Below are 24,757 nucleotides of genomic sequence, written 5' to 3' on the forward strand. Positions count from 1 at the left end.
ATTAAGTTTATGTGTGTCAGTAAAGATAAGTTCATTATACCATCGTGTGTATACTTATTCCCTGACTGTATTGGGTCCTGTGAGGGGTTATCCAGCTGTGCTAGGATTCCTCCCAGGTGGAGGCCCAGACACCAGAGAGAGAACGTGATCACCCCAAGCTCCCAGTGGCGGAGAATCAGGCTGATCAGGCCTTCTGTATGCCAGACAGGTACTCAGCATGCGTAGTTCCCATAGTCACAGGGAAAGGGGGCTATATATATTGCCCTAGCTATCTCCAAGATGCATCATCATATAATACAGAAGTGGTTTTCAACCTATGTTCTTTCGGGGCACCCCTAAACAATGCACTAAATTGCTGAGGCACCCTGATAACAGGAAAGGGTCATAGAAAACACAGGACATAGACAGAGTCATAGAGACAGACAGACCGTCACAGGAGTCAGAGAAAACACACACAACAGGACAGTCACAGAAAACACACACCAATAGATCAGGATAAATACACACACACAGCCTCACGTCTCTCAGTCCATGCTGTTTGCCTCCTCTGCTTGACCACACACCTCCTCCTGATAAAAACTCTTGTTTTTAATGTGACATTTGTTGTTGGATGCTTTTATGCTGTCAAATGCCCCTGCAAAAGTCATTGTTTTTGCCACTCAAGATTTTAAGGAAGTCATTTGTTGATTTTTTTTTCTGCCTTTTAATTCCACTTAAGCTAGTGTGATCAAGCTATGAATGCCACAATTTTTACATAATACATACTTATTATTGTAGCCATGCCATATATGGCTACTATTCTGCCCTTGTGCTGGCAGTAAACCTTGGTACAATCAGGTTGCCAGTAGTTGATATGGGGTTTTCCCATTCCGAGGAGCTGCAATTGTGTGACAGCGGGAGGTGATGACATCAGGCCTGGGCATGACCAATCATGAGCCAGCCCTGGTGCCCTCCTCCTGGCAGTACTTAAGCGCAGGGCCGCCCCAAATTCAGTAGTGCCTTCCCCCACTTGAGGAAGGCAGGTCACACATTTGAGAGGCTGATTATTGGGCCTTCTCCAGTCCTCTTCCCTCTGGGGGAGAGTGAGTGTGGATCCTACCTCTGCTAGGTAGTGGGGAAGAGCTGGGACTGCTGTGGGTGCCTTTGGCCTGTAGTGAAGGTTCAGGGACCATCCTTCAGTGGTAGCTGAGAAGTACTGCATCTGGCAGAAACCTGCCTTGTTACTGTGCTGTACAGTGAGGACAATAAACCATTCCTGTTTGCATATACATTCGTCTTGGTGTGTGATCTTACTAGGGGGAGAGGTAATCGGTTCTACCGTGGGAGATAATCTTCAGTTCTTTGGATCCTACGGCAGATAGAGGCGCTGCACTGCTAAAGAGATATGTAGTGTATGAACCTCAGAAGCCTAGTCCTGTGTCCCCACTACCATCGGTGGACAACTCAGCCCTCCTGTTACCAGCAGGTATCATGCAGCACATACTGTACATAGTAATGGCTAAATCTCCCACCGGGTGAGGGAAACACTGTTACATTATGAAGTATGAATTTCTACACATTATAAAAGAAAGACACTTGAAACACGTGTTCATGCATGCATGTCTTTATCACAATATGGATAAACATGTGTTTAAGAACGGTTTCTAATTACGCCTTACATACACTACCTATATATTCTCACAACCCAGGGGGAGCATATAGGAGAAAAACAACAAAAAAACTATCTAAGTGCAGACAGTTATGTTCAATGTGGGAGAATGTGGTGAATATCTTGGCTCTTCTGTGCAGCCTACTCACAGGATAGTAGTAGTGTAAGGGCAACAACAGGTAGCATGGATTGGTGAAATCTTCTATATGCAGACATGATAATGCTCTCAGAAGTCAGGTCGGTGAGGACATGGAGAGATAAAGAAAAATTTCCATAGGGCAGATCAATGGTACAAAAAGGATTCTTTATATTAATGCTTAAAAATGCACACTTACAATATAAAGTGAGTAGGCTGCACAGAAGAGCCAAGATATTCACCACATCCTTAAAAATATGGGAAAGAGTTTTTCTTTCTTTTTTTCATAGCAACTGGAAAATATCCTTTTTTTTGCTGCGTAGCAATGGTTTTTATGAGTTCACTTCTATCAATTCTGTAAAAATTGACTGAATTGCATGTGTGAGTTGGTAAACAGAAATGCTGCCAAGATCAGGTAAAAGGGAAAAAAATCTCAATTCCTCATAAGCAGTGAAGTCGACAACAGTCGTCTGAGTGTCTCTCTCTCTTTACATTTTTCACAAATGTTTTTTTTTTAGCCGAACTTCAGTGAAAAGCAATTATAACAGGAAGTCCATGCTTGGATGGAGAGGGAGAACATATTCATTCTGTCTGCAATTAAGGCACTTCACAGTTAAGCCAAGTTTGCCGTAGGAGGGCTGAGGCATTGCACATATCTAATAACTCGTGTACTTTTCGGAAAACTGTCTGGAATTGGACTACCTCAACTTCTTTAAAAGCCCTAGGGCAACTCAAGTGGTCCACTGTCCAAGCATTTACTTACTTTTATATACAAATGTTTGCCTTCTTTATTTTTAATCAGGATCACCTACTTCATTGTAAAACCCGCCTGACATTTTCTGTTTTGAGAAATATCAATGTAAATAAAATGTCTGGTATGCAGGTCCTATTTGTGACATTCTAAAAAGATTTAAAAATCTCTGCACTCATCATGGCAAATTATAATTGCACTGCTGTTCAAGTCTCTCCTATTTAGGCTGTAATGTATCTTATACTCCGGTATTGTTTATCATGTTACAGTATTTCCCTATTAGACTTTCTGTCCTAAATTTGCAAAGTGTCCGGTATTAAACATGTGGTAGAGAACAGAGTTTCCATGTTACGGCAGCTCGTTTATATTTTGCTAAGTGACACTAGTACTTTAATAGTAGGAATAACCTGTATTGTGCTGGTCTCAAGCAGTAAAGGGATTTTGTAAATGGTTTTGGACTGTGTTATATATATATATATACATATATATATATATATATATATATATATATATATATATATATATATATATATATAGCAACTGTAAATGTTACTGTATGTTCATTTGCATGTCTTAGACAGGTCTGCAACCCTGTCTTTCCCCATTATCGTCCAGCATACAGCGCTTCCACTGCAGCAAGGGATTCTGGGAAATGACATGCAAATGAGCACTCGGTGCCACCTTTTGTCTCAAGCTCGTATTACACAAGCAAATCCTCAAGCCAATGCATGCTGTTTTAAACACAGCTTTTAGACGGAGGCTGGGATGAGATGCAAAGCCATTAAACCCACTCACAGACATGTTTCAACCTTGATGGGTATCATCAGTGTGAGGTTGGTCTTAATGGCTAGCATATATAAATATATATAGCATTTATCCACACACACATTACAGGACGTATGTAAATGATATGGGTGTCTATTAGAAGATGTCAATGCATTTACCAGTATTAATCGTATATATACCAGATATACCAGATAATACAGTATATGTTATGTAAAAACATTACACGTACCCAAACTACCAAGTCTCATTCTGTCCCATCCTCGATAGTGTGTGCACGCGCGTGTGTTTTTAAATCAAAGCTTTGAAATATTACAACCATATTTCAAATACTTGCTATATTTTTTTAAATAAATACACTAATTGAAGTTTGTGAATAAAATGTGATCTTTTTCTGGAGTGCCACTTCTTGCTTTATTATTCTGAGATTGACTAAATATTGGATGCAAGTGCTAAAGAAATCCATAGTAACATGCAGTGACAGAAAAAAAAACCTTAGTAACAAGATAACAATCATTAGTAACAATGATTTTCAAATGAAAAGCTTACCATTTACCTGCGTGTATATTTATCTTGCAGCCATGGATAAAGCCCTCACAATTCTTTATGCAGTTGCTGTCCTGTCCTTGGGATATCCAGCATATACAGGTTTGTATGATGGCATATGAAAAAATCAAGCAAATTATTAGATATTGTAGACTAAATAATATAAGGTTTATTTTGACCTAAGCCAAGAAAGTCTTTACTGAATTGCCAACACTGCTACTGCAGAGGGTGGATGCCACCAACAATACAGTTTGAGTACAGTAGTTGCATTTCTAACAGACTAAAACCAGACACAAAAGAAGTTATGTTGCGTATAAAAGTGTTGAAAGCCCTCCACTGTTTCAGACTGGTCTGCAACACTGCTTTTCACCATAATCCCTTAGCATACAGTGCTTTCACTGCAGCGTGGGATTCTGGGTAATGACATGCAAATGAGCACTCAGTGTCACCTTTCACTTCTTGTTCATTTTTAAATGGATTCCAATAAGAAAATACCTGCCGTATTACACAGCTTTTCAGCACAGCCTGGGTTACAGAAGTGCATAGCCAGTAAACCTGCTCACAGACAGCTGTTTCCACCTTATTGGTCTCATTAGTGTGAGGTTGGTTAATGGCTTTGCAACGTGAAGCTGGAAGTGGCTACAACCAGACACAAAGTAAGTTATGGCGAGTAAAAAAGTGACAAAAACCTAATTAAAGTTGGTAAGCGGTCACAACAGCCTCCATTTCATATGCAATGATAAACCGTCATTAATTTGAATTTAGTCGAAATCTGCCCAAGCAAAGGGAAACCAAAAAACCAAAAGAGCAAAGTCTGTTAAATTCATGTTCTCTGGCATAACAGGGTATGTCCGACTGCAGGGCCGGCTGGGAGTTTTACGTGGCCCAATGCACAAGGGAGTTTGGCGGGGGCCACTTTCCTCTTCCATGGCCAGCATCTCCTCTTGCTGCAAAGCGACATCACGGGATGCGCGAGCCCTCTCACGGCGTCGCATGGTAGCAGGAGGAGATGCCGGCACTTACAAAGACCCCGTGCTCTCCCTCTGGCAACCACAGTTTGAATGTTATGGTGGTTAATTTAACCACCGCAACATTAATCTGTGATTACTGATGTTGGATCGTGGATGAGCACAGGCACTCTATAAGCGTGGGGCAGGTGCAGTCACACCGATGGCACAGACATCAAGCCGGCCCTGCTGTCCTTCTTTTCTCCTGTCTTTAAGCAAACAGTATAGCTATTTAAAATAAAATGAGCCTCCTCCTTGGAAAAACAAAAATTAGAGACATAAGCATGAAGTTCTGAAAATCTTGTAGATGAATACATAATGTACATTTTTCTTCTACAAGGTTCCCACAGCATATAGTTTACACTATTTATGTGTCTTATATTGGCTATTGGCCAAGAACCCTAAATCTTAAGCCAAGAATAAAGTTCCCTGCAGCAAAAACAGCTTGAATGTTGGCAGATGTTGGCAGTTATCCATTAAAAAAAAACTGTGATATTTTGAAAAGTTAGAGTTGAATTATTCTCTACAGAAAAAAAAAGAAATAACCTCTTTCCCCTAAACCCCCAAGTTCCTGCTGCTCATAATTTTACGAATAAGCAGCAGAGTTTGGAAAGGGCACATACATTCAAGATGTTCGTATACAGGGTTAGAAAAGGGTTGCACAGTTGCTAGGTAAAATGCTAATATCCCTAGTTACTAGGAAATGTCACATGTTATTGGCTAATTCTCTGGTGTATTTCGGAGACTAAAACCATATAAAGATGCTGTCGAATGTAGACACTATATTGCACTGGAAATTTGAAAGCTCCCTTTTTGGTGGGGATTACTGCATTTTTGTTACCTTTTTTTAATAATCTGATGTAAAGCAACCCCAGCAACTTAATTTTGCTATTTTTAGCCCTAGGACAACTACTCCTGGAATATTTACATTTGTTTTTTATGTTCCTCCTTTTGGGAAATCAATATAGTCGCTGGGTCAGGGTCTCTCTGTAGAGCCAATAGAAAGATAAGACATCATTAGTACCATGTTGATGGGACGATAATGTTGTCACTTTCTATTGCTTGAACACAATGGGTAAACCTACAGTAGTTAATTTACATTATCTAACTATATATAACAATATACTGTACATAACAATATAAAACAAATGTATTATACTTAAAGTAGTAATCTTACCCCAAGTGCCTCCCTGCCTCTTTCCCTCTTCTCCTCCTTTTTTCTCCTCCCACTCCTCCTGCCCCCTTTTCTATTTCTCCCCCCTTTTCTCTTTCTCCCCCCCCCTTTCTCTTTCTCCCCCCTTTTCTCTTTCTGCCGCTTCTATCTTCCTTCCCTTCTCTCTTCCTGCCCCTCTTCCTCTTCCCACCCCTTCCATCTCCCTCTTCCTCCTCTTCCCCACCCTCCTCCTCTTCCCCACCCCTACTCATCTTCCCCTCTGCCTCCTCTTCCACCCATTCTTCCCATCTCCTTTTTCCCCCCTCCTCCTCCTCCTCCTTTTTTCTCCTCCCACTCCTCCAGCCCCATTTTCTCTCCCTCCCCCTTTTCTCTTTCTCTTTCTCCCCCCTTTTCTCTTCCTCCCCCTTCTATCTGCCTCTCCCTTCTCTCTTCCTGTCCCCTCTTCCTCTTCCCACCCCTCCATCTCTCCCCTTCCCCCTTACCCCTCTACACCCTCCTCTTCCCATTCGTTCTTTCCCCCCCCCCACCTTTCCCCCCTCCACCTCTTTTCCACCTCTTTTCCACCTCTTTTCCACCTCTTTCCCCCTCCTCTCTTCCCCCCTCCTCCTCTTTCCCTCTCCTCCTCTTTCCCCCCCTGCTCCTCCTCTTCCCCCCCACTCCTCCTCATTCCCCCCGCTCCTCCTCTTTTCCCCCGCCCCTCCTCTTTCTCCCCCTCCTCCTCTCCCCCTCCTCTACTTTCCCCCCTCCTCCACTTTCCCCCTCCTCCTCCTCTTTACCCCCTCCTCCTCTTTCTCCCCCTCCTCCTCTTTCTCCCCCTCCTCCTCTTTCTCCCCTTCCTCCTCTTCTTCCCCCCCCTCCTCCTCTTTCCTCCTCTCCTCCTCTTTCCCCTCCCCTCCTTTTTCCCCCCGCTCCTCCTCTGTCCCCCCACTCCTCCTCTGTCCCCCCACTCCTCCTCTGTCCCCCCACTCCTCCTCTGTCCCCCCACTCCTCCTCTGTCCCCCCACTCCTCCTCTGTCCCCCAACTCCTCCTCTGTCCCCCCACTACTCCTCTGTCCCCCACTCCTCCACTGTCTCCCCACTCCTCCTCTTTTTCCCCTCTTCTCTTTCTCCCCTCCCTCTTCTCCCCTGCCCCAATCCCCCCACTCTTCTCTTCCCCCTCTTCTCCTCTTCCTCCCTCCCCCCATCTTCCTCCCTTCAATACATACACCAGTGGGTTTCCTGTTGTAGAACTGCACCGTCCTACAAATGAGAAATACCTTTTTTTAAGAAGGCGATTCTCCAGGATAAGATGACCAAAGGGCAGCTTCCTGCTGGCGTCAGTAAGAGCAATATTATTTGTTGCCTTTACTAGATGGATCACCGTTAACTTCCTGTCCGTGGCGAATTTTCCATCTTGGGATACAGTTCTTGATTTTCGAAAATACCAATATTACATACTAGTGTTTTCTTTATATGTTACAAAAATAAAGTGTGTCACGCTGCTACAGTAGAACTGCATGTGTATTCATTAGATAGCATTGTTCTGCCATCTGTTTGAATGTCTTCTAACTGTCCGAAAAACATAACATTGAGGTTGTTTTGGAAGGACCGCAAACTATTAACTTGAGGCACCTTATATCTACTGGCCATGCTCAGAAGATCTTATAATTTATAAAGCTTACCTGGCCTATGAGAAACCGTAAGAACCGTAGCAGTTAGGAAAGATATAATTTGAAATGCACTCTGTTAATCTGTGACTGAGAGAACATACCATATGTTCTTAATGATGTCAACTTCTCTCCCCCATGTGTTTAAAGATATATGGAAAATGAGAGATTAGCTACAATCTTTGATATACAGTAGCTGCCTTTCTCTAAATGCAGGAAGGCAAAGTTAACTTCAGTTTGATTTTCAGAACTCATGTGTACTATCCAAAAGTGGTTTACAACATTTCAATTCAAAGAAAGGAAAAATAAACTTTGACTGGTGAGGTAACATACACCTCTTCACAAAATCACTTATTGGGAATGGTTACCAAATGGTCAGTTAAAGCCTTGTGGGTACCTGAAGAGGTGGCTCACAGGCTTACAATGCTTTGGCCAAAGGGTACAACTAAATGACCCTTTTTCAAGAGAATATAGAAGTATTTTACTGTGTATTGTTGTCATATTGGATGTAGCGTTGAAATTCTCTGTTGCTTGTTGTATACCTGAAGAGGTACTCAGAATTAGTCGTGTTGTGATGTTGCATTACTGGCTAACCACTGATTAACCACTTTGTTATTGAACATTGCTGTCTAAATGTCTTTTTTTCAAGCCTCTCCAGGGGCAAAGTCTTAATTATTACACCTGACATGCTTAATTAGAAGCGTTGTTCCAGTGAGGTGGCTGACCAATTCATTTAAAAAATGTTTGGTTATATCACAACACTGCTGTTATCTGAATAAAAATAATAAATGTGTGTCTGTGTGTGACCTACCATATTGATTAGGTGTGTAGTAATATTTAAGAAGTACAAGTTAAGTTTAAGTTAGTCTTCCTAGTAAACTACTAATTATATTTTGTACAACCACCCAATTATTTATGGCCCTTTTAAAGGAGGTCAGCTGGAATAAAGACCACATAAAGCTTATGCTAGCCTTGTCTTTTAAAGCGATGGGTCATCTGACAGCTTCAATACAGATATTTGTTTGCTTGAAATAGTCTCTAGCGGTTCTACAAATGGAGCTCAAAAGAACTTTTATGCGTAGGAGATTTTATATAAAGGCAACAAGAAGAAGCATTCTCTGAACAGTAAGCTCCAGCTGAGAGATGGAAAAAAAGCACGTTTTGTTTTACAACTCTTCCAAGTTTAGCCAAGGATTATAACCCCCTCCCTACCCCAGAAAGGATAGACAGAAAGGGGGGAGTAGGAACTGTGCACATTTCTTATGTTTTAGCTTTAACTTTAATTTTGATGTCAACCAAAGGGCATTTAAAGACTAAAGACAATAACTTATTTCTTTAATACTTAGAATACTCCACTGCATTTTAACCTTTTGCTCACATACAAGGCTACCAGGGCATTCTCAGGCACTATACAATGGGTTCTATGCATACTGTTTTATTTGCAAGGAAATTCACTTAAAGGTTGCACATTTCCTGTAAGAAATGAATAATAGTATGTCTGTGCCGAAAATACAAGGACTTTCTTGTTGCTCAAACTTCGTAAATCTCATTAATTTTATCTTTGTTTTTGAAAATATTTCTAATATAAAGAGAGGAGTTCCAAGGCCTTCCTGGAGAATAGTGGAGGCCAAGCTAGTCTGGTTAGGGTAAAAATAGGAAGATTGTGTCCGTGTTTCATTATTGTTTTCTGCCTTTTAAGGTGCTGAAGAAAATACAGGATTTGTAAATAAGGTATGTTTATCCGGAAGCGTAAGCAAAAGAGCAGAGATAAAAGTCTAGTACTGGTAAATGAGGTGCAAAACAAGAATTAACAAATAGTGAATAGCAAAGAGCAAAAGGTCACGATGTGCTGCACTCCCATATACAGTCGCCAATTTCACCGCATTAATTGTGGAGCACATTGGAGCCATAAGGAATGACTCAACGCCCCTGTAACCTGCCATGTTAACTCCTACCTCAAAGGGGGTGCAAACTCTTTGAAATTCATACTGTAGCTATTGACCAGGTAGCTCCCAGCAGCAGAAAAGGTGACTGCACTTTAGCCCCACAGGGCTTAAAACGAGGGCGTTATGTTCTCCCTGTTTATTTAAAAATTAAAAATAAACTCCATCTATCTTGACTATTCTCAAAAATGTATGTCTGACTTTATACAATAACTCTATCTATAATTAATAACCTATCTGATATATTTAGATATACAGATAAAGAAAAAAAGAGTCCTTCAGCGCATAGACTCAGTTCATCATCCCAAACACATACAGTTGTGTGAAAAAGAAAGTACGCCCACTTTGAATTCTATGGTTTTACATATCAAGACATAATAACAAGCATCTGTTCCTTTGCAGGTCTTACAATTAGGCAAATACAGTACAACCTCAGACGAACAACAACATATGACTTATCACACCGTGTCATGATTTTTTAACAAAAAGCCAAAATTGAGAAGCCATGTGTGAAAAACTAAGTATAACTTATGATTCAATAGCTTGTAGAACCACATTTAGCAGCAATAACTTGAAGCAATCGTTTTCTGTATGACTTTCAGTCTCTTGCATCGTTGTGGAGGAATTTTGGCCCACTCTTCTTTACAACGTTGCTTCAGTTCATTGAGGTTTGTGGGCATTTGTTTATGCAAAGCTCTCTAAAGGTCCAGCCACAGCATTTCAATCGGGTTGAGGTCTGGACTTTGACTGGGTCATTGCAACACCTTGATTCTTTTCAGCCATTCTGTTGTAGATTTGCTGGTGTGCTTGGGATATTGTCCAGTTGCATGACCCAATTTCAGCCAAGCTTTAGCTGTCGGACAGATGGCCTCAAATTTGACTCTAGAATACTTTGGTATATAGAGGAGTTCATGGTCGACTCAATGACTGCAAGGTTCCCAGGTCCTGTGGCTGCAAAACAAGCATCATCACCCCTCCACCACCGTGCTTGACAGTTGGTATGAGGTGTTTGTGCTGATATGCTGTGTTTGGTTTTCACCAAACATGGCGCTGTGCATTATGTCCAAACATCTCCACTTTGGTCTCGTCTGTCCAAAGGACATGGTTCCAGAAGTCTTGTGGTTTGTTCAGATGCAACTTCGCAAACCAAAGCCGTGTTGCCATGTTCTTTTTAGAGAGAAGAGGCTTTCTGCTGGCAACCCTTCCAAACAAACCATACTTGTTCAGTCTTTTTCTAATTGTACTATCATGAACTTTAACATTTAACATGCTAAATGAGGCCTGTAGAGTTTTAGATGTAACTCTTGGATTTTTTGCAATTTCTCTTAGCATTGCACGGTCTGACCTTGGGTGAATTTGTTGGAACGTCCACTCCTGGGAAGATTGGCAACTGTCTTGAATGTTTTCCACTTTTGAATAATCTTTCTCACTGTAGAATGATGGACTTTAAATTGTTTGGAAATGGCCTTATAACCCTTCCCAGATTGATGGGCAGCAACAATTGCTTCTCTAAGATCATTGCTGATGTCTTTCCTCCTTAGCATTGTGTTAACACACACCTGAATTCTCCAGACCAGCAAACTGCTAAAACTTCGGGTTTTATAGAGGTGGTCACAGTTGCTGATGATCAATTAATCAAGGGCATTTGATTAGCAGCACCTGTCTGCTACTTAGCATCTTAATTCCTATGGAAGCAGTAAAGGTATACTTAGTTTTTCACACATAGCTTCTCCATGTTGGCTTTATTTTTGTTAAGTAAATCATGACACACTGTAATATGTCATGTGTTGTTGTCCATCTGAGGTTGTATTTACCTAATTTTAAGATATATTAGTGTGTGTATATATATATATATATATATATATATACAGTATATATATATATATATATATATTCTCATTTGCATGTCATTTCCCAGAATCCCTTGCTGCAGTGGAAGCACTGTATGCTAGGTGATAATGGTGAAAGGCAGAATTTGTGTAATTCACAATTACTTTTTTGATTTTATTATCCTGACATTATTTTATAATTTACCAAATAAAAGTTAATTATTAACCAGTATCATTACTTACCTTCACTGTATATGAGAGTGCAGCAGACAGTGACCCTTTTCTCTTTGCTATTTAATGTTTATCATAATTAAGTATTGTTAATTGAATCAAATAATGTACTTGGAAACTGTAGAGCCTGTGAAGACTTATTTTGACAAAATGGAGTAAACCTCTAGCAAAATAGTGCTAGACAAATGGCTTAACCATGTTAAACCTGTTTTGTTTCTTCGTGCAAAAAAGATTTTGACATTTTCCAGTATTTTTTAAGATTCCATATCTACTTCCCGTCAAGTTTAAATGAAATATTATTAAGTCGTTATTGTTCCAAGATTTTCACAAATTTCATACCATGATTTTTACCAAATTTGACAGAATTATCATTATTTCAACTTAATAGCCAAAGATTCAGGTATTGTAGTATATGAAAAACAGGGAGGGAATAAATGATCATGCTGTATTACAATTCCAAATTCCATTCACTTCGTATTTAACGCCTCCAAACTACTGCACCTGCATCTGAAATGATATTGTTACATTTCGCGACTTGGACTGACCCACCCATGTCAGTCACCCACACACGTCCGTAAGTGAGTCACCCACCCACCCAACCAGGTTGTTAAGTCAGTCACCCAACCAGGTCTGTAAGTCAGTCACTCACCCACCCAGGTCAGTAAGTGAGTCACCCACACTCACCCACCCAGGTCAGTCACCCACCCAGGTCAGTAAGTCAGTCAAGGTCAGTAAGTGAGTCACCCACACCACCCACCCAGGTCAGTAAGTCAGTCACCCACACCACCCACCCAGGGCAGTAGGTCAATTTTGATTGCTCAAAAGGTAAACGTTTTCAAACTGTCACAAATTTGAGAATATTCGAAAAAGCAACTATATACACCATACTAACTGCAAATACACGGTCAGGCAAACAATTTATCCATCTCTACCTGCAATGCATGAAGACACTGTGCACTAGCATTTATATTTCATTATCCCTCATAAATGGTTATTTTAAAATGTGATGCCAGTGTCATCTTTATTGTTATTTTATGTGTCCTTTTAAATGTAGAGTGTTGAATTATTTACCTTTCAGGAAAAAGAAAGAACAAAGAGAGAGGTTCAGAAAACTCTGACTGTCACTACTATCCTGGTAAGGCTAGAAAAGAAGTACAGTATTGGGGTTTTTGCTTTGACCCCAATGAAGTATATAGATTATTTGTTTGTTTGTTTTTTAATACAGGGAAAGCACAATACAGGCGGTCCTTGGTTATTCGCTGGAAGCTGTCCCGCAAACCGTCGGATTGCGTATCCAATGTTAATCCACGGCGGTGAGCGTCGGATGATGTGTTCAGCAGAAGTCATTATCTGCATCGTATAATCCGTTTGACGGATAATGGACCTTCGTATAGCGAGGACCACCTGTATATTGGGAAGATTTGTGCATTTAACTTAGCATTTTAGATGTACCAATTTCAGCTACAATATAAATAAAGACTGGACTATATATTTTTTTCGATAGGAAAATCCCTTCACAATGATGAGAGATTCACAAATGGAAGGTTTGTGCATAGACTTGCTGTCTGACCTTTCCAAAAGCTTGGGGTTTAATTACACAATCTCTGTAGTAAAGGATGGCCGGTACGGTGCTAAAGACAAAGATGGAAACTGGAATGGAATGATTGGTGAGATCATCAGAAAGGTAAATAAGTATTGGCTTATATACCTACAGCTATACTGTGGATGTACTGTAACGATATATACATTTGTCAGGTGACAGACATGAATATGTTTATGTTCAAATGTTTACATTTTGGTGGGCACTTCCCTTTACCAACCAACTATAGTTACGGTGCTCAATTTGGAGACTTTGTTTATTGATCGGGAAGCTGCTATACGCATTTTCAAATGTCAATGCACAGATAAATGCGGCTGTGTTTCCAGCTCCTTGCTAAAGGAGAAAAATAATACTTAGGACACAGAATTGAATGTGTTTCATTGTATATCATATACTGTACAACTCTGTAACTTATCCTGTTGTTTCTCTGTAAACACTCATTGATACATAGTCCTAAAGGAATACATCAGGGCTAGAAAATGTTTGTTCTGCGAACCCCTAATTAAGTAATCTCAGTGCCTACTCACACTATTGCCAACAAAACCGATTGACTGTTCCCAGACAGTATACTGTCCTGTGTCTTCTATCAAAGGCGTCATATACAGTAAGACTTAATGAAATTCAACATTTTGATCCTAATGAATTGCAAGTCAATTTTGGAGGAGCGAAGGGTTTTTGTATTTGTTTTTCATAAATATATCGCCAATTCCCTTTCCCTAGCATACTCCATAAAGGTATTTACCGTTCTAGTGTTACTGATCAATTCAGTTATCGGGGTAAGTCTGAGCTTACCTAACGTTGTTTTGCTATGCAGTATAGTGTCCTGAGCTTGTGCGGTTAACACATACTTAATAAGGCTCCTAACTGCACCTTAGTGTGTGCAGACAGAATGGGGGGGGGGAAGAGGTATAGCTGTCAATTACTGTGGGTGCTTCCAAAGTCACGTCCCACAATGCCTTGCATCTGTGAATGCAAAGCATTGTGGGGAACAGTATTGGAAGCTCCAGCTGTAAGTGACTATACCAGCCATGCTAAGGTACCGTTTGGGACCTACTAAGTGTGCAGTCCCCACACAGGCTCAGGAGCCCACTATACTTCCTGGGGTCCACCATTACAACTTTGTGGGAGGCCAACCCCTTGGAGACTTTCACGATTCCCTAGGGGTTCCAGAAACCCCTGTTGAGAAACACAGCAATGCATACTGCTGAATTCAAACACAGGATTCTTATTCTTTGTGACTTTTTGAATCTGCCGTTATAGTCTTTTGATACGGTTTTAATCTTTCCACACCATGCCTATTTCCTGAGATATGGTGCCGCACTAACTAGGATTCCAGAGATGGAATACAATTGACACCATGGATTGCCACTAAGATCAAAGAGGAACAGTGATGCATCAGAATATGCTTTTTGTATCAAAATGTACCAAAATTATGTTTGAAGGGAATTGGTGATTTCTAATAACTCCCATTGTCAAATGAATGCCACAAAACAGTTTTTAAAGTTTAATGTCTTCCACAAGTATGAATAAATGGGATTCATATTGTTATCCTATTGAAAAAAGATTAAAGGAAAACCCAGTCATGTCTCAGATACAGTAGGTCCACAAACCTGCATTTGTCCAGAGTCACTCGGCATACTTTTACACTGCAGCAGGGATTCTGGGCAATGATATGCAAATCAGCACTCAATGTGTGCCACTTCTTATCCATTTTAATATGGATTCCTTTAAAAAAAAAAATAAGTGCTAATTCTAGTGACAATGTATTATTCTAGGTGTATTTCAATAATTGTATAATTGTTTTTAAGTGGGAAAGATATTAAATATATATATATATTTTAAAATAGAAGATGTAGACATAATGTGACCCCTACAGTACAAAGAATACTGGATGGCGCTCAAACACTCCCTTTACCAGTGATAAAAGCATAAGTGAAGATATATAATATAAATAAAATGTATACGTACTAAACGAATAACACCAAAATAAAGTGAATAAAAAAGTGAATGGTGAAATATAATGAAGAAGCAAAAAATCTCACTCAACCCTTATAGAAGACTGTTTCCAAAGTCTTATCAAGCGAATAATTTCCAAACAACAAGGGAGCGATGATGAAAGCTATGTAATAAAGAAAAACCACACAATGCAATAATGCAACAAATAAAAAAAGTGCAAATTAAAGGGGCTATAAATTTCCTACTCACAATTGAGCAGGATTTATAAGCAAGAATCCAAACAGTGGCAAAGTTGTCTCTAGATGGTTTGATGCATGTAGTCCCTTGGATCTCAAAGACAGAAGAATAGAGCCATGGTGCCGATCAACTAAAAAAAAAAAAAATATATATATATATATATATATATATATATATATATCGAACAAAAGAAAAAAGCAGCGCCTCTGATAATGGTTAAATAGGTGAATATAATGTAGTATATAAAATAAAATAAATTAAATATAAAAAATATATATAATAAACCGACTGTGATTAATAATGATACACAAATATTAATGAAATACTAAATGATTCTAGCACATATAATATTCACACCTATAACCATAAAGATAAATGCATAGATATTGCAAATATACAAATTCAAAAAAGAAAAAAAGAGTGTAAAAACCAGTCCTCAGATTATCCAATAATGATGTAGGTTCTGGTATGAAGGGTCTCCTGCTGCTCTCAAATGGACAAACCACGTCCACAGGGAATCTATTGGAAAAAAGGGGAGAGAGAGCGCACACCCATAGCGACTGCTGCAGAGGCTTGAAGTACAAGGAGCCATCTTTCCAGGACTCTAACACGGCTACATTGAAGACAGCCTGCCCTGGACACTTGTTGGGATATTGATCCTGCTACTGCTAGACCGGGATTGCCCCAAGTTACTGCAGAAAAACCGGATGGTGGTGATTATATCACACAATGCTTGATTTTATTGCATTTTTGTAAGCGCATTTCTTAACCCCCTTCTCCCCCTCCCCTCATTAAATTTACTATTTTACGCTATGGGTGTGCGCTCTCTCTCCCCTTTTTTCCAATATATATATATATATATATATATATATATATATATATATTTAAAACACAAACTCACAAATGGAAGCTTATACTTTGTCAGTAATCAAAAGGCAGGGTATAGCAAGCTATAGTAGTATGCGGTCAGTTGCGATCTCACCGCTACTGTGTCCCATACACTTCTGATCATCTCTGCGTTTGTTGTCACCATCCGACGTCTGTTCCGGTCGCGTTGATTCGTTCGTTCGTCTCCGCCGACAGAAGGTTCTCTTTCCTCTCTCCGGATCACGCGGTGAGCCACACGCTACGCGTTTCGCTGTACAGATTGACAGCTTCCTCAGAAGTGGCTCCTCATTGCATCACTAGTGGTTTATATACCCACTCATATAACCTAAGTCCCCCTAATTGGCTTACCTTTGTTCTTTCTTGTGCCTCATTAAAATGATACTCTCTCTATCCACTACAATCTCCTCCCTCCTGGCCCACCTGTGCAACTGCCACACCCCCCTTGGAAATCCCGCACCCCTGATCTAACCCATACCAAGTGACAAGATAACCCTGCCCCAACAGTTTCGCTAGGGGAGGGGCCAAGATTGCAACATACCAAGTCACGTGTAAGTAAGTTAGAATAGCAACTGCACCCAGACATGTGAAATTACTCAGACTGGGATCAGTCAAGACATATGTGGCTACTTGCTAATCGAACACCCTGATCCAAAACCAAGATCATGGAAGTGGATGCATCACCATTGGTCATATTCCATTATGAGATCCCAGGAGGGATGTTTGCGATAACTGTTGGCGGCTGCACTGACTTCCAGGTGGTTTGTATAAAATGTTGGAGGACAAGGTAGTACTCAATGTTATTATCGAGGTAGAGCTCATCGAAGCTGAAGCGACTTTGCCTCCTGTGGAGACCGAGGACATCCTCACCAAGGACTTGGGGACACTGTCTCAAGAGGAGGTATCTGCAGCTTTAATGGAGTATCAGGACGTTCCGGTGGCAGGATTGCTGGTGCTGGTCATGGCAGTTGTGGCCATTGAGGTACACAGGTCACCTACGGAGTAGGGCTAACCAAAATCTAATGGGGAGGCAAAACTCCTCGCTTTGTGTTCAGGGGTATGCCTGGTCACTGCTGTTGTGCCTGGTTGCGGATCCCAAAAGGGGTCCCCTGAACCGGGGTTGGACAGATTTCTCTCACCTCCTTTTAAGGAAGATATTGTCACCGGATGGGATTCCCACTTGAATATGACCTATATAGTCAGTTGCAGCCGGGGGTCATCTGGAAACCAGGTGGGAAGCAGGAAAGCTAACGGAGGAGGAGGATGCAATCTGGATGGTATGAATGATCGACTATTTTGGAAATGATGTACAGAACTTGGGGACATGTACTTGGACCCAGTCCCTAAGGTAGAACCACTGCTGTCGGTTGTGCAGGTGTCCGGTATACCCGAAGCATGAGCCACCTTAGTCGTGCGGAGTAGGTGGTTCAAGACCGGGTGAGGGAGATGTGGGCATGACTATCCATATGTCCTGGACGAATTCATCAGGGTGGTAGATAAAAAGGTAATGAGTGGGTGGAAGACCGGGTTAAAGACTATATTAGTAAGCATGCCCATGCTACAGAACGCCAAGCAATGGTGAATAAGCTGATGCATATTTGCCACATTGGGAGGAGCATCTACATGGATCGAGTTAATATATAAATGAGAGGCCAAGAGAGTCCACTACAGTAGGTGGAAGTGTATGACGGGAGGGGAAAGATCTGTAAACGTTATCCAGCCCACTATCAGTACTGGGAGGAATAAGTGGACCCGTAACAGTAGATGTGCATGCCAGCCTGGTATTCCCATGTTAAAGGGGCTGCTTCTGCATGTATGTCTGCCCATACATTTGTCACTTTTGAAGTGAAACTTATTTGGGCACACCTACAACATGAGCAAAATTGCCTGGCAGTAAATGGAGTGGATGGAGACAGAAGTCACTGGTGACGGAAGTGACATCACTGCTGGCAGAAGAGGCTGTCAGTGTTGCGAGCTTCCACCAGGAGGAGTCACTGGAGAGGAGGAAGGGAGCGCTGGGGACACACACACACACTTTTGTGGGGTGAGGGCACTCACTCACAGTGCTGGGGGAGGAGAAAATGGGGGGGGGGAAGAAGGGGGGTGGGCTGGCTGCTCTGGGCCATTCACTCACGGTGCCGAGAGGGGGGGCGGGCTGCTCCTTGCCCCTCACGGCGCTGGGGGGGGTAGCCCTGCACCCGGTGACTCACTGCGCCACTGAGAGAGGGGGGTTAGGCTGCTCACAGCACTAGGGGGATGATCATGGGTGACTCGGACAGACCCAACCAGGTCAGTCACCCACGTCAGTAAGTCAGTCACCCACCCACCAAGGTCTAATCATGGGGTGCATGGGGAATAGAAACTGAATGGATACAGAAATGATCTAGAGATGATCACAAAAGAAACCCTTATTGTTGCACTCAAACCCTAAACAGTTAATATTAGCAGTATAGATTAATTGAATAATAATAGTAGATTGACAACTTGTATTCTGAGAACGGTAATGACAGTATTAAATTCGAAATAATAACATTTTATTAACATAACTCATCTAAGTGCACAAATATATACAGTGAGAATAAGAAAGAGATAAAAATCCCCAAAGGTTGCATGGAATGCTGGGGAACTCAATTATATCAAATACATACAGATACACATAGTACATAGAACAACAGCACTTATTCATTGGTTTGTAAATCCTGAAATACTGCTGTATTATCATCATATAACATGTGATTTAATATAACTTTTAATTAGTGCATATATGAGCCAAGTTTTTTTCTAACCAAACAACATAATCTATTATGTAGCTAAATACTCAGTAAGAGAAACCCACAATGGCTACAATTTAAAATTGTTGCTTCTAATGTATAAGGCTCAAGCTCTCCTCCTTGCAGCAATACCATTTATTTAGTGGTTAGTGGATCATTTCATAAGATCCAGAAAGCATAATTGCATTCAATGTAGCCGCAGTTTACAAAAACACCACCTTTATAAATGGCTAGTAAACATGTACCGAAACCCATTGTATATAATTGCAACTAATGTATCCACAGTGCTATTTCGGTTAATGCTCTCTTTGATACAAAATACTCAATCTCCGCTCATATATCTTATAGCAAAGAAAGATGCAACAACATTAGATGATTCATGTTTCAGTGTAGTAAGGGTTTTATCCCTATCAGGAAAAAGTAAGATGATATCGGTATACAACCCGGTTCTGTCGTTTGTGTCGATCACTGTCTGTCCCCGGCAGCTGACGTCATTGTCATGACGTCGGCAATACCCCGACGATCGTTTTGTGCCAACAAGTGTACTTCTTTATGATGGAGGAGTTGGAAATGGTTCAGATGAGTAGGATTTAAATACCCCTTCTCAGAGGCGGAACGGGGCAGATGCAGAAGTCTGCATCATAATTGTATCAAACCCGCAGTGATTCCTATTGGTTCATAGGAATTTATACTGATAAATCAAGTTCGTAAATCTGCTATTTGTTAAGGAATAAAACATGCTTTGTCCTATATTCATATCCAACCTAATAATTGGGAGAAGCAGGTATCTCACTGTACATAATGAATGGACAGATCTTATAATGTCCTAAATTGATCGGATCTATGATGATTTCCTTAATTTTTTTCTGAAATCTTGGGGTTGGATCTGTTTCTAGAATTTTGTAACAATTATTAGCACTTAAAAGACGTGCACACTCGAGAAGGTAACTAGCTTTTTCAAGAACTGCTGTATTTCCTCCTTTATCAGAAGTTTTAATAATTATAGTGTCATCTTTCTCTAGGTCTTTAAGGGCTATCATTTCTTGCAAACTCAAGTTGTAATGGCTCTTTTTACATTTTTGAAGATTCATAATATCCTTCGTAGCTAGCCGTGTGAACATGTCCACGTTAGTACATGTTTCTAAACCTGGCATGAACTTGGATCTATTCCTTACGTCTGTAAATGGTCCTTCACATGGTGGTTTCTCACTTTCTTTGAGTAAGTCACCAAGGAGGAGTATGTACATAAGGTCTACGTGATCGTAACAGGTATGATCATATTTGTCAATCATCTGTTTAGTGTGTCACTTTAGTGCAACTCGGCAAAACCATCTACGGATTCCCACCATCACTCGCCTGATTTGGTTCTCATGGACCTATTCAGGGGCGGAGAATCTGCACTGAGTTTGCCCTGAGGCCGCTATATAAAGGTATTTTTTGTTAACACAAGTCACTCTTTGATAGAGCTCCATAGGAGAAGAAATGCGTCAGAGGACTTTTTTTGATAGTGGATTGGCGGATATGCCTAATAAAAGGATTTTATTTTTTCGTCTCCAGCCAGCCTATTTTTTGCAGTGCTCAGTCCCCTTTCTTCACATTAATTTGCCACCTGGGTCCGGATGACTGAGCAATATTCAAACCTATCCCACTGTAACCGGGGGATGGTGACCTCACAGAAGGGTATATAAGAGCTGCAGAAGCTAATGATGTACCAAGTACCGGGTAATTACCCAGTACCTGGCGATTTTTCAGCTATGCAGAAATTACCCGGACCCAGCAGCAGGGGGCTGGAAGCCGGTGCCAGGCAATATATGAGCTGTTGAAGATTGTGAAGATTAAACAATTACCTGCAGCCGGTGGCGGCGGGTGAGGAGAACCGCGGCGATATTGTGGGAGCAGCAGCAGACATCCTAGTGGCGATAGCAGCAGCAGAGGATGTCCTTGTTCAGCCGGTGGGAGCAGCGGAATACATCACAGCTGATGCAGATGGAGCCGAGGAATTATGTGACCGGAGGAGGAGCATTCCTATTGGACAGTCGGGGAGGAGCTGGATGTCCAATAGGAACGCTTCTCCTCTGGTCACATGGTTCCCTGGCTCTCCCCGGCATCAACTGTGCTGTGTTCCGCTGCTCCCACAGCTGAACAAGGATATCTGCTGCCACCACCACCAGGACGTCTGCTGCTGCTCCCACGATGTCGCCGCGGTCCTCCTCATCCTCTGCAGCTGTCTTCCTCATCCTCTGCTGCTGGCTGCAAGTAAGTGTATGCTACCCGACTCGGTGAAATTGCCCATTTTCCCTGGGTACCCAGTACCTGTCAAAAAATGGACTTGGTACAACACTAGCAGAAACGTCAAGGCCCTTAGGTTCCTGGGGGACAAGAGGAGCCTCATTGTATATAGGGTATGTCAGTTTAAATGTGCTACTATATGTTTAGGATTAGTGGACATATTTTGTTCTTTTATAGTGAGGGAACTGTCCCTTATTCAGATAGGGCCACATAGTATAGGGTAACGTGAGTCCTACCATCATAGTGGATGTGTGTGACACTCATGCCAGGGGACTCCTTGAATAGAGACCCAGTGTGTCACAAAGGATATGCCTAAAGACAGGTTCTATTAGCAATTAGCACACTGGCCGCCAAGGTAGGGACTAGAAGACCCATTCACAGAGTGACAGTGTACAGTACATCTTTGAGGAAAGTGTAGCTCTATAAAAGGTCCGTTGGGCTGCTGAAAAGCCTCAGATCCATTTGCATGGGATTGCCAAGTATCCAAGAATGAAATGGGTGAGAAGCCATGTACCTTCCTGGGATGATGCCTGAGCCACAAGGGAAGAAGAATGTGTGTGTGTGATACAAGATGTAAATAAAGCAAATCGCTTGTCTGATGAAAGTTCCTGGCACCCTTTCTTACTTCCTCTGCCCACATCACCAACTAGCAAAGACGCCAGTACCCTCAGAAGGTAAATAGAGGCGGTGAGTACCACCTGTACATAAATAACAGCATCTCTATGTAACACTCATTTTGAGCTGAGCAGGGAGGGGTTACATTAATAAACTGTGAACAATCAGAAAGACCAAAAGGGATATGTAATGTGTTCCAAAGAGGTAAAGCAGTCCTCTTCAGAAAATTCAGCTAAAGAGTAATTGGAGACTTTGGTAGCTTTCCAAAGGTTACACCACATCCAATCGCACTGGGCAGGGGGGGGGAAGGGGGAGAACAGGGTCCGTGTCACGTTTCCAGTCGTACTGAGGTCACTGCATTCAGAGAGGAATGTGGTTTTTCTGTAAGCCGAGGCTTCCACACTTGTTGAGAAGGATTAATCAAACCCTGTGCATAGCGAATGTATTGATTCTGAATATGCAGTGAAACTTATAGCTATTCAACCAATCCCTGCCATTCTCCCCCTGGGTCTGTGCTTGCTGGTAACCTGTTGAGATTTCACTCTTAATGCTCTATTTTACGCTCTTCTTTTGAGTGCATATATTACCATGTGCTTTTATTAAATTCATTTGTTAGTTTATTACACTATGGAGCGTGTGCATCCATCGTTTGTTTTTTGGATTCCAACAAGCCTCACGATTTACACAGCTTTTAAAGCAAAAGTGCATGGTCAGCATATCTAGTCATAGACAACTGTTTAAAGGGTGTCATCAGTGTGAGGATGATTACTGAACTTGCAATGTAGCCTTGTAGCTGGTAGTGGTTACAAACCAGGTACACAAAATAAGTTATAGTGAGTTCAAAAAGACAAAAACTCTCCACCATACGGCAAAGCTAAAAATGTCATTACCCAGAATTCCTGGCTGCAGTGGCACCATTGTATACCGAGTGACTATAGGGAAAGGCAGGGTTGTGGACATGTCCGAGACGTGAATGTGCTCATATAAGAAAATCTTCTGTATTTCAGCGAGTTCAGAGCTGTATCAATCAATATATTGTTAGATAATCAGTAACATGAACCTATATCATTTGCATATAATATGCCAATGAGGCGTAAACATTTCCCGTCTTCATCTAATGATTGCAAAGATAATACATCAATTCAATGTCTCTACCATACAAATAGAAATAGAGGTCTCCCAGTGCCTTTTCCTATTATTATCATTGTTTATTTATAAAGCGCCAACATATAACACAGTGTGGTACAGTGGGGGTACAGAGTGACATCAATTACATAAAGTTGGGTGTTGTATGTTTGGGAGTCAGATGGCTTGGAGTTTGGTCCAGTTGCACAGCGGGTCGCAATAGGGTTTTGGGGGTGTAAGTTAGGGTGTGCCAGATAGGTTTCCTTAAAAAAGTGACTTTTCCTGGAACTTTTAAATGTCTGAAAGCTGGTAGAGAGCCTGAGGGTGCATGGTAGAGAGGGTGCAGCATGGGAGAAATCTTGTAGATGGGAGTGAGAGGAGGTAATAAGGGAGGAGGAGTGGCAGAAGTCAAATTAATATGTATATATTTCTCTGCCATTCCCATCAAAGATTGTTATACAAGATACTTGTTGTGCAACTGATTTATTCTAGTTATATCTATAGCTATATAGTACTAAAATTAAACAAAGAATTGAACAGCTTTCCACTCTACGTCTTTTGGAATCACTGAGAGCACTTTTTCCTGATGGTTTCAATCTGGCATTATTTCAAAGGTCAATAGATTCATATTTTAAGATCTATAGCCTAGTACAATTAGACTTATTTACAACATTAACAACAAAAAAGTTGCGTAACATCACCGTAATGCCTTGTATGTGTCGAGTGACTATACTCTTTGTAGAGGGAGAAAGGGGGTGGCCCGGGATTAAAGGGGTTGCACCCCATTTGGCCATCCCCTGACCTCACCAGGGAGACAAGGGGTTAACTGGGCTGAGGTCCAGAGATGTGATTTAACCCTTGTTATGACATGAAAATGTATATTCCCCTGTTCCCATGCTTTATTGTAACATCTGGTTTAATTAGTGTCTGCATCACACACACACTAGGATCCATCCGGGAGTACAAGGGTTAATAGTTCTTTAGTGATTATAGCCCTTTGTGTAATGTTCCCGCCTTTTCAGGAACCATTTTGCAGGTCCCATAGGCCGCCATTGGAGCTCAATGTGTCTCAATGGCGAATCTTGCTGTTTGGGTCCTGTTTCCTGTGAAGACCAGCAGATGGCGTCCGAGAGGAGGAGCGGCGGTTTCCCATTGTAAGTCAATGGGCCCATTGACTTCAATGGAGATTCCTCGAAGGAGCTTTCCAGGAACGAGTTGGCTGCCGTCCAAACCACATAACCGCAAAGCGGATACTTTTTCAATAAGAGAGCTTTGATCACTTAACAGTCAAGTTCAACGACAAGTGGCGTGGGAATAAACAGTTCTAGAGCACCTAGAAATAAAATTCTTTTTGCCCCTAGTTCCTAGGCCTCCCCCCACTCGACCACATCTGGGTCCCCGAATCCTGGACCCCCGACAAGGGTCGAACCGAGAAGAACGGGTCGCACCATAGGTTACAATGGTGGCGGCAGAAACAGCTCAAGAAAACGGCTAAGTGTAAAAAACTGAAATTTAGGAATCCATATCTCCGGTTCCGGAGGGTCCAGAGGATCAGGGTTTGGGGTACCTGTAGTCACTGCTCCGG

General features: G+C 41.5%; 1 protein-coding gene across 1 annotated transcript in view; it reads left to right on the forward strand.

Annotated features, from left to right (window-relative positions):
• The window catches only part of LOC142497291 (glutamate receptor U1-like), a 67,111-nt gene that overhangs the window by 21,595 nt on the left and 20,759 nt on the right, over window positions 1-24,757 (forward strand). The window contains exons 3-6 of the mRNA XM_075604878.1: window positions 3,898-3,966; window positions 9,391-9,422; window positions 12,773-12,829; window positions 13,199-13,378. Of these exons, the coding sequence (XP_075460993.1) occupies window positions 3,900-3,966; window positions 9,391-9,422; window positions 12,773-12,829; window positions 13,199-13,378 (336 nt within the window). The 5' untranslated portion in view covers window positions 3,898-3,899. The remainder of the gene's footprint in view (window positions 1-3,897; window positions 3,967-9,390; window positions 9,423-12,772; window positions 12,830-13,198; window positions 13,379-24,757) is intronic.

This window comes from Ascaphus truei, chromosome 6, assembly GCF_040206685.1.
Source record: "Ascaphus truei isolate aAscTru1 chromosome 6, aAscTru1.hap1, whole genome shotgun sequence".
In the NCBI taxonomy this organism is placed as follows: domain Eukaryota; kingdom Metazoa; phylum Chordata; class Amphibia; order Anura; family Ascaphidae; genus Ascaphus; species Ascaphus truei.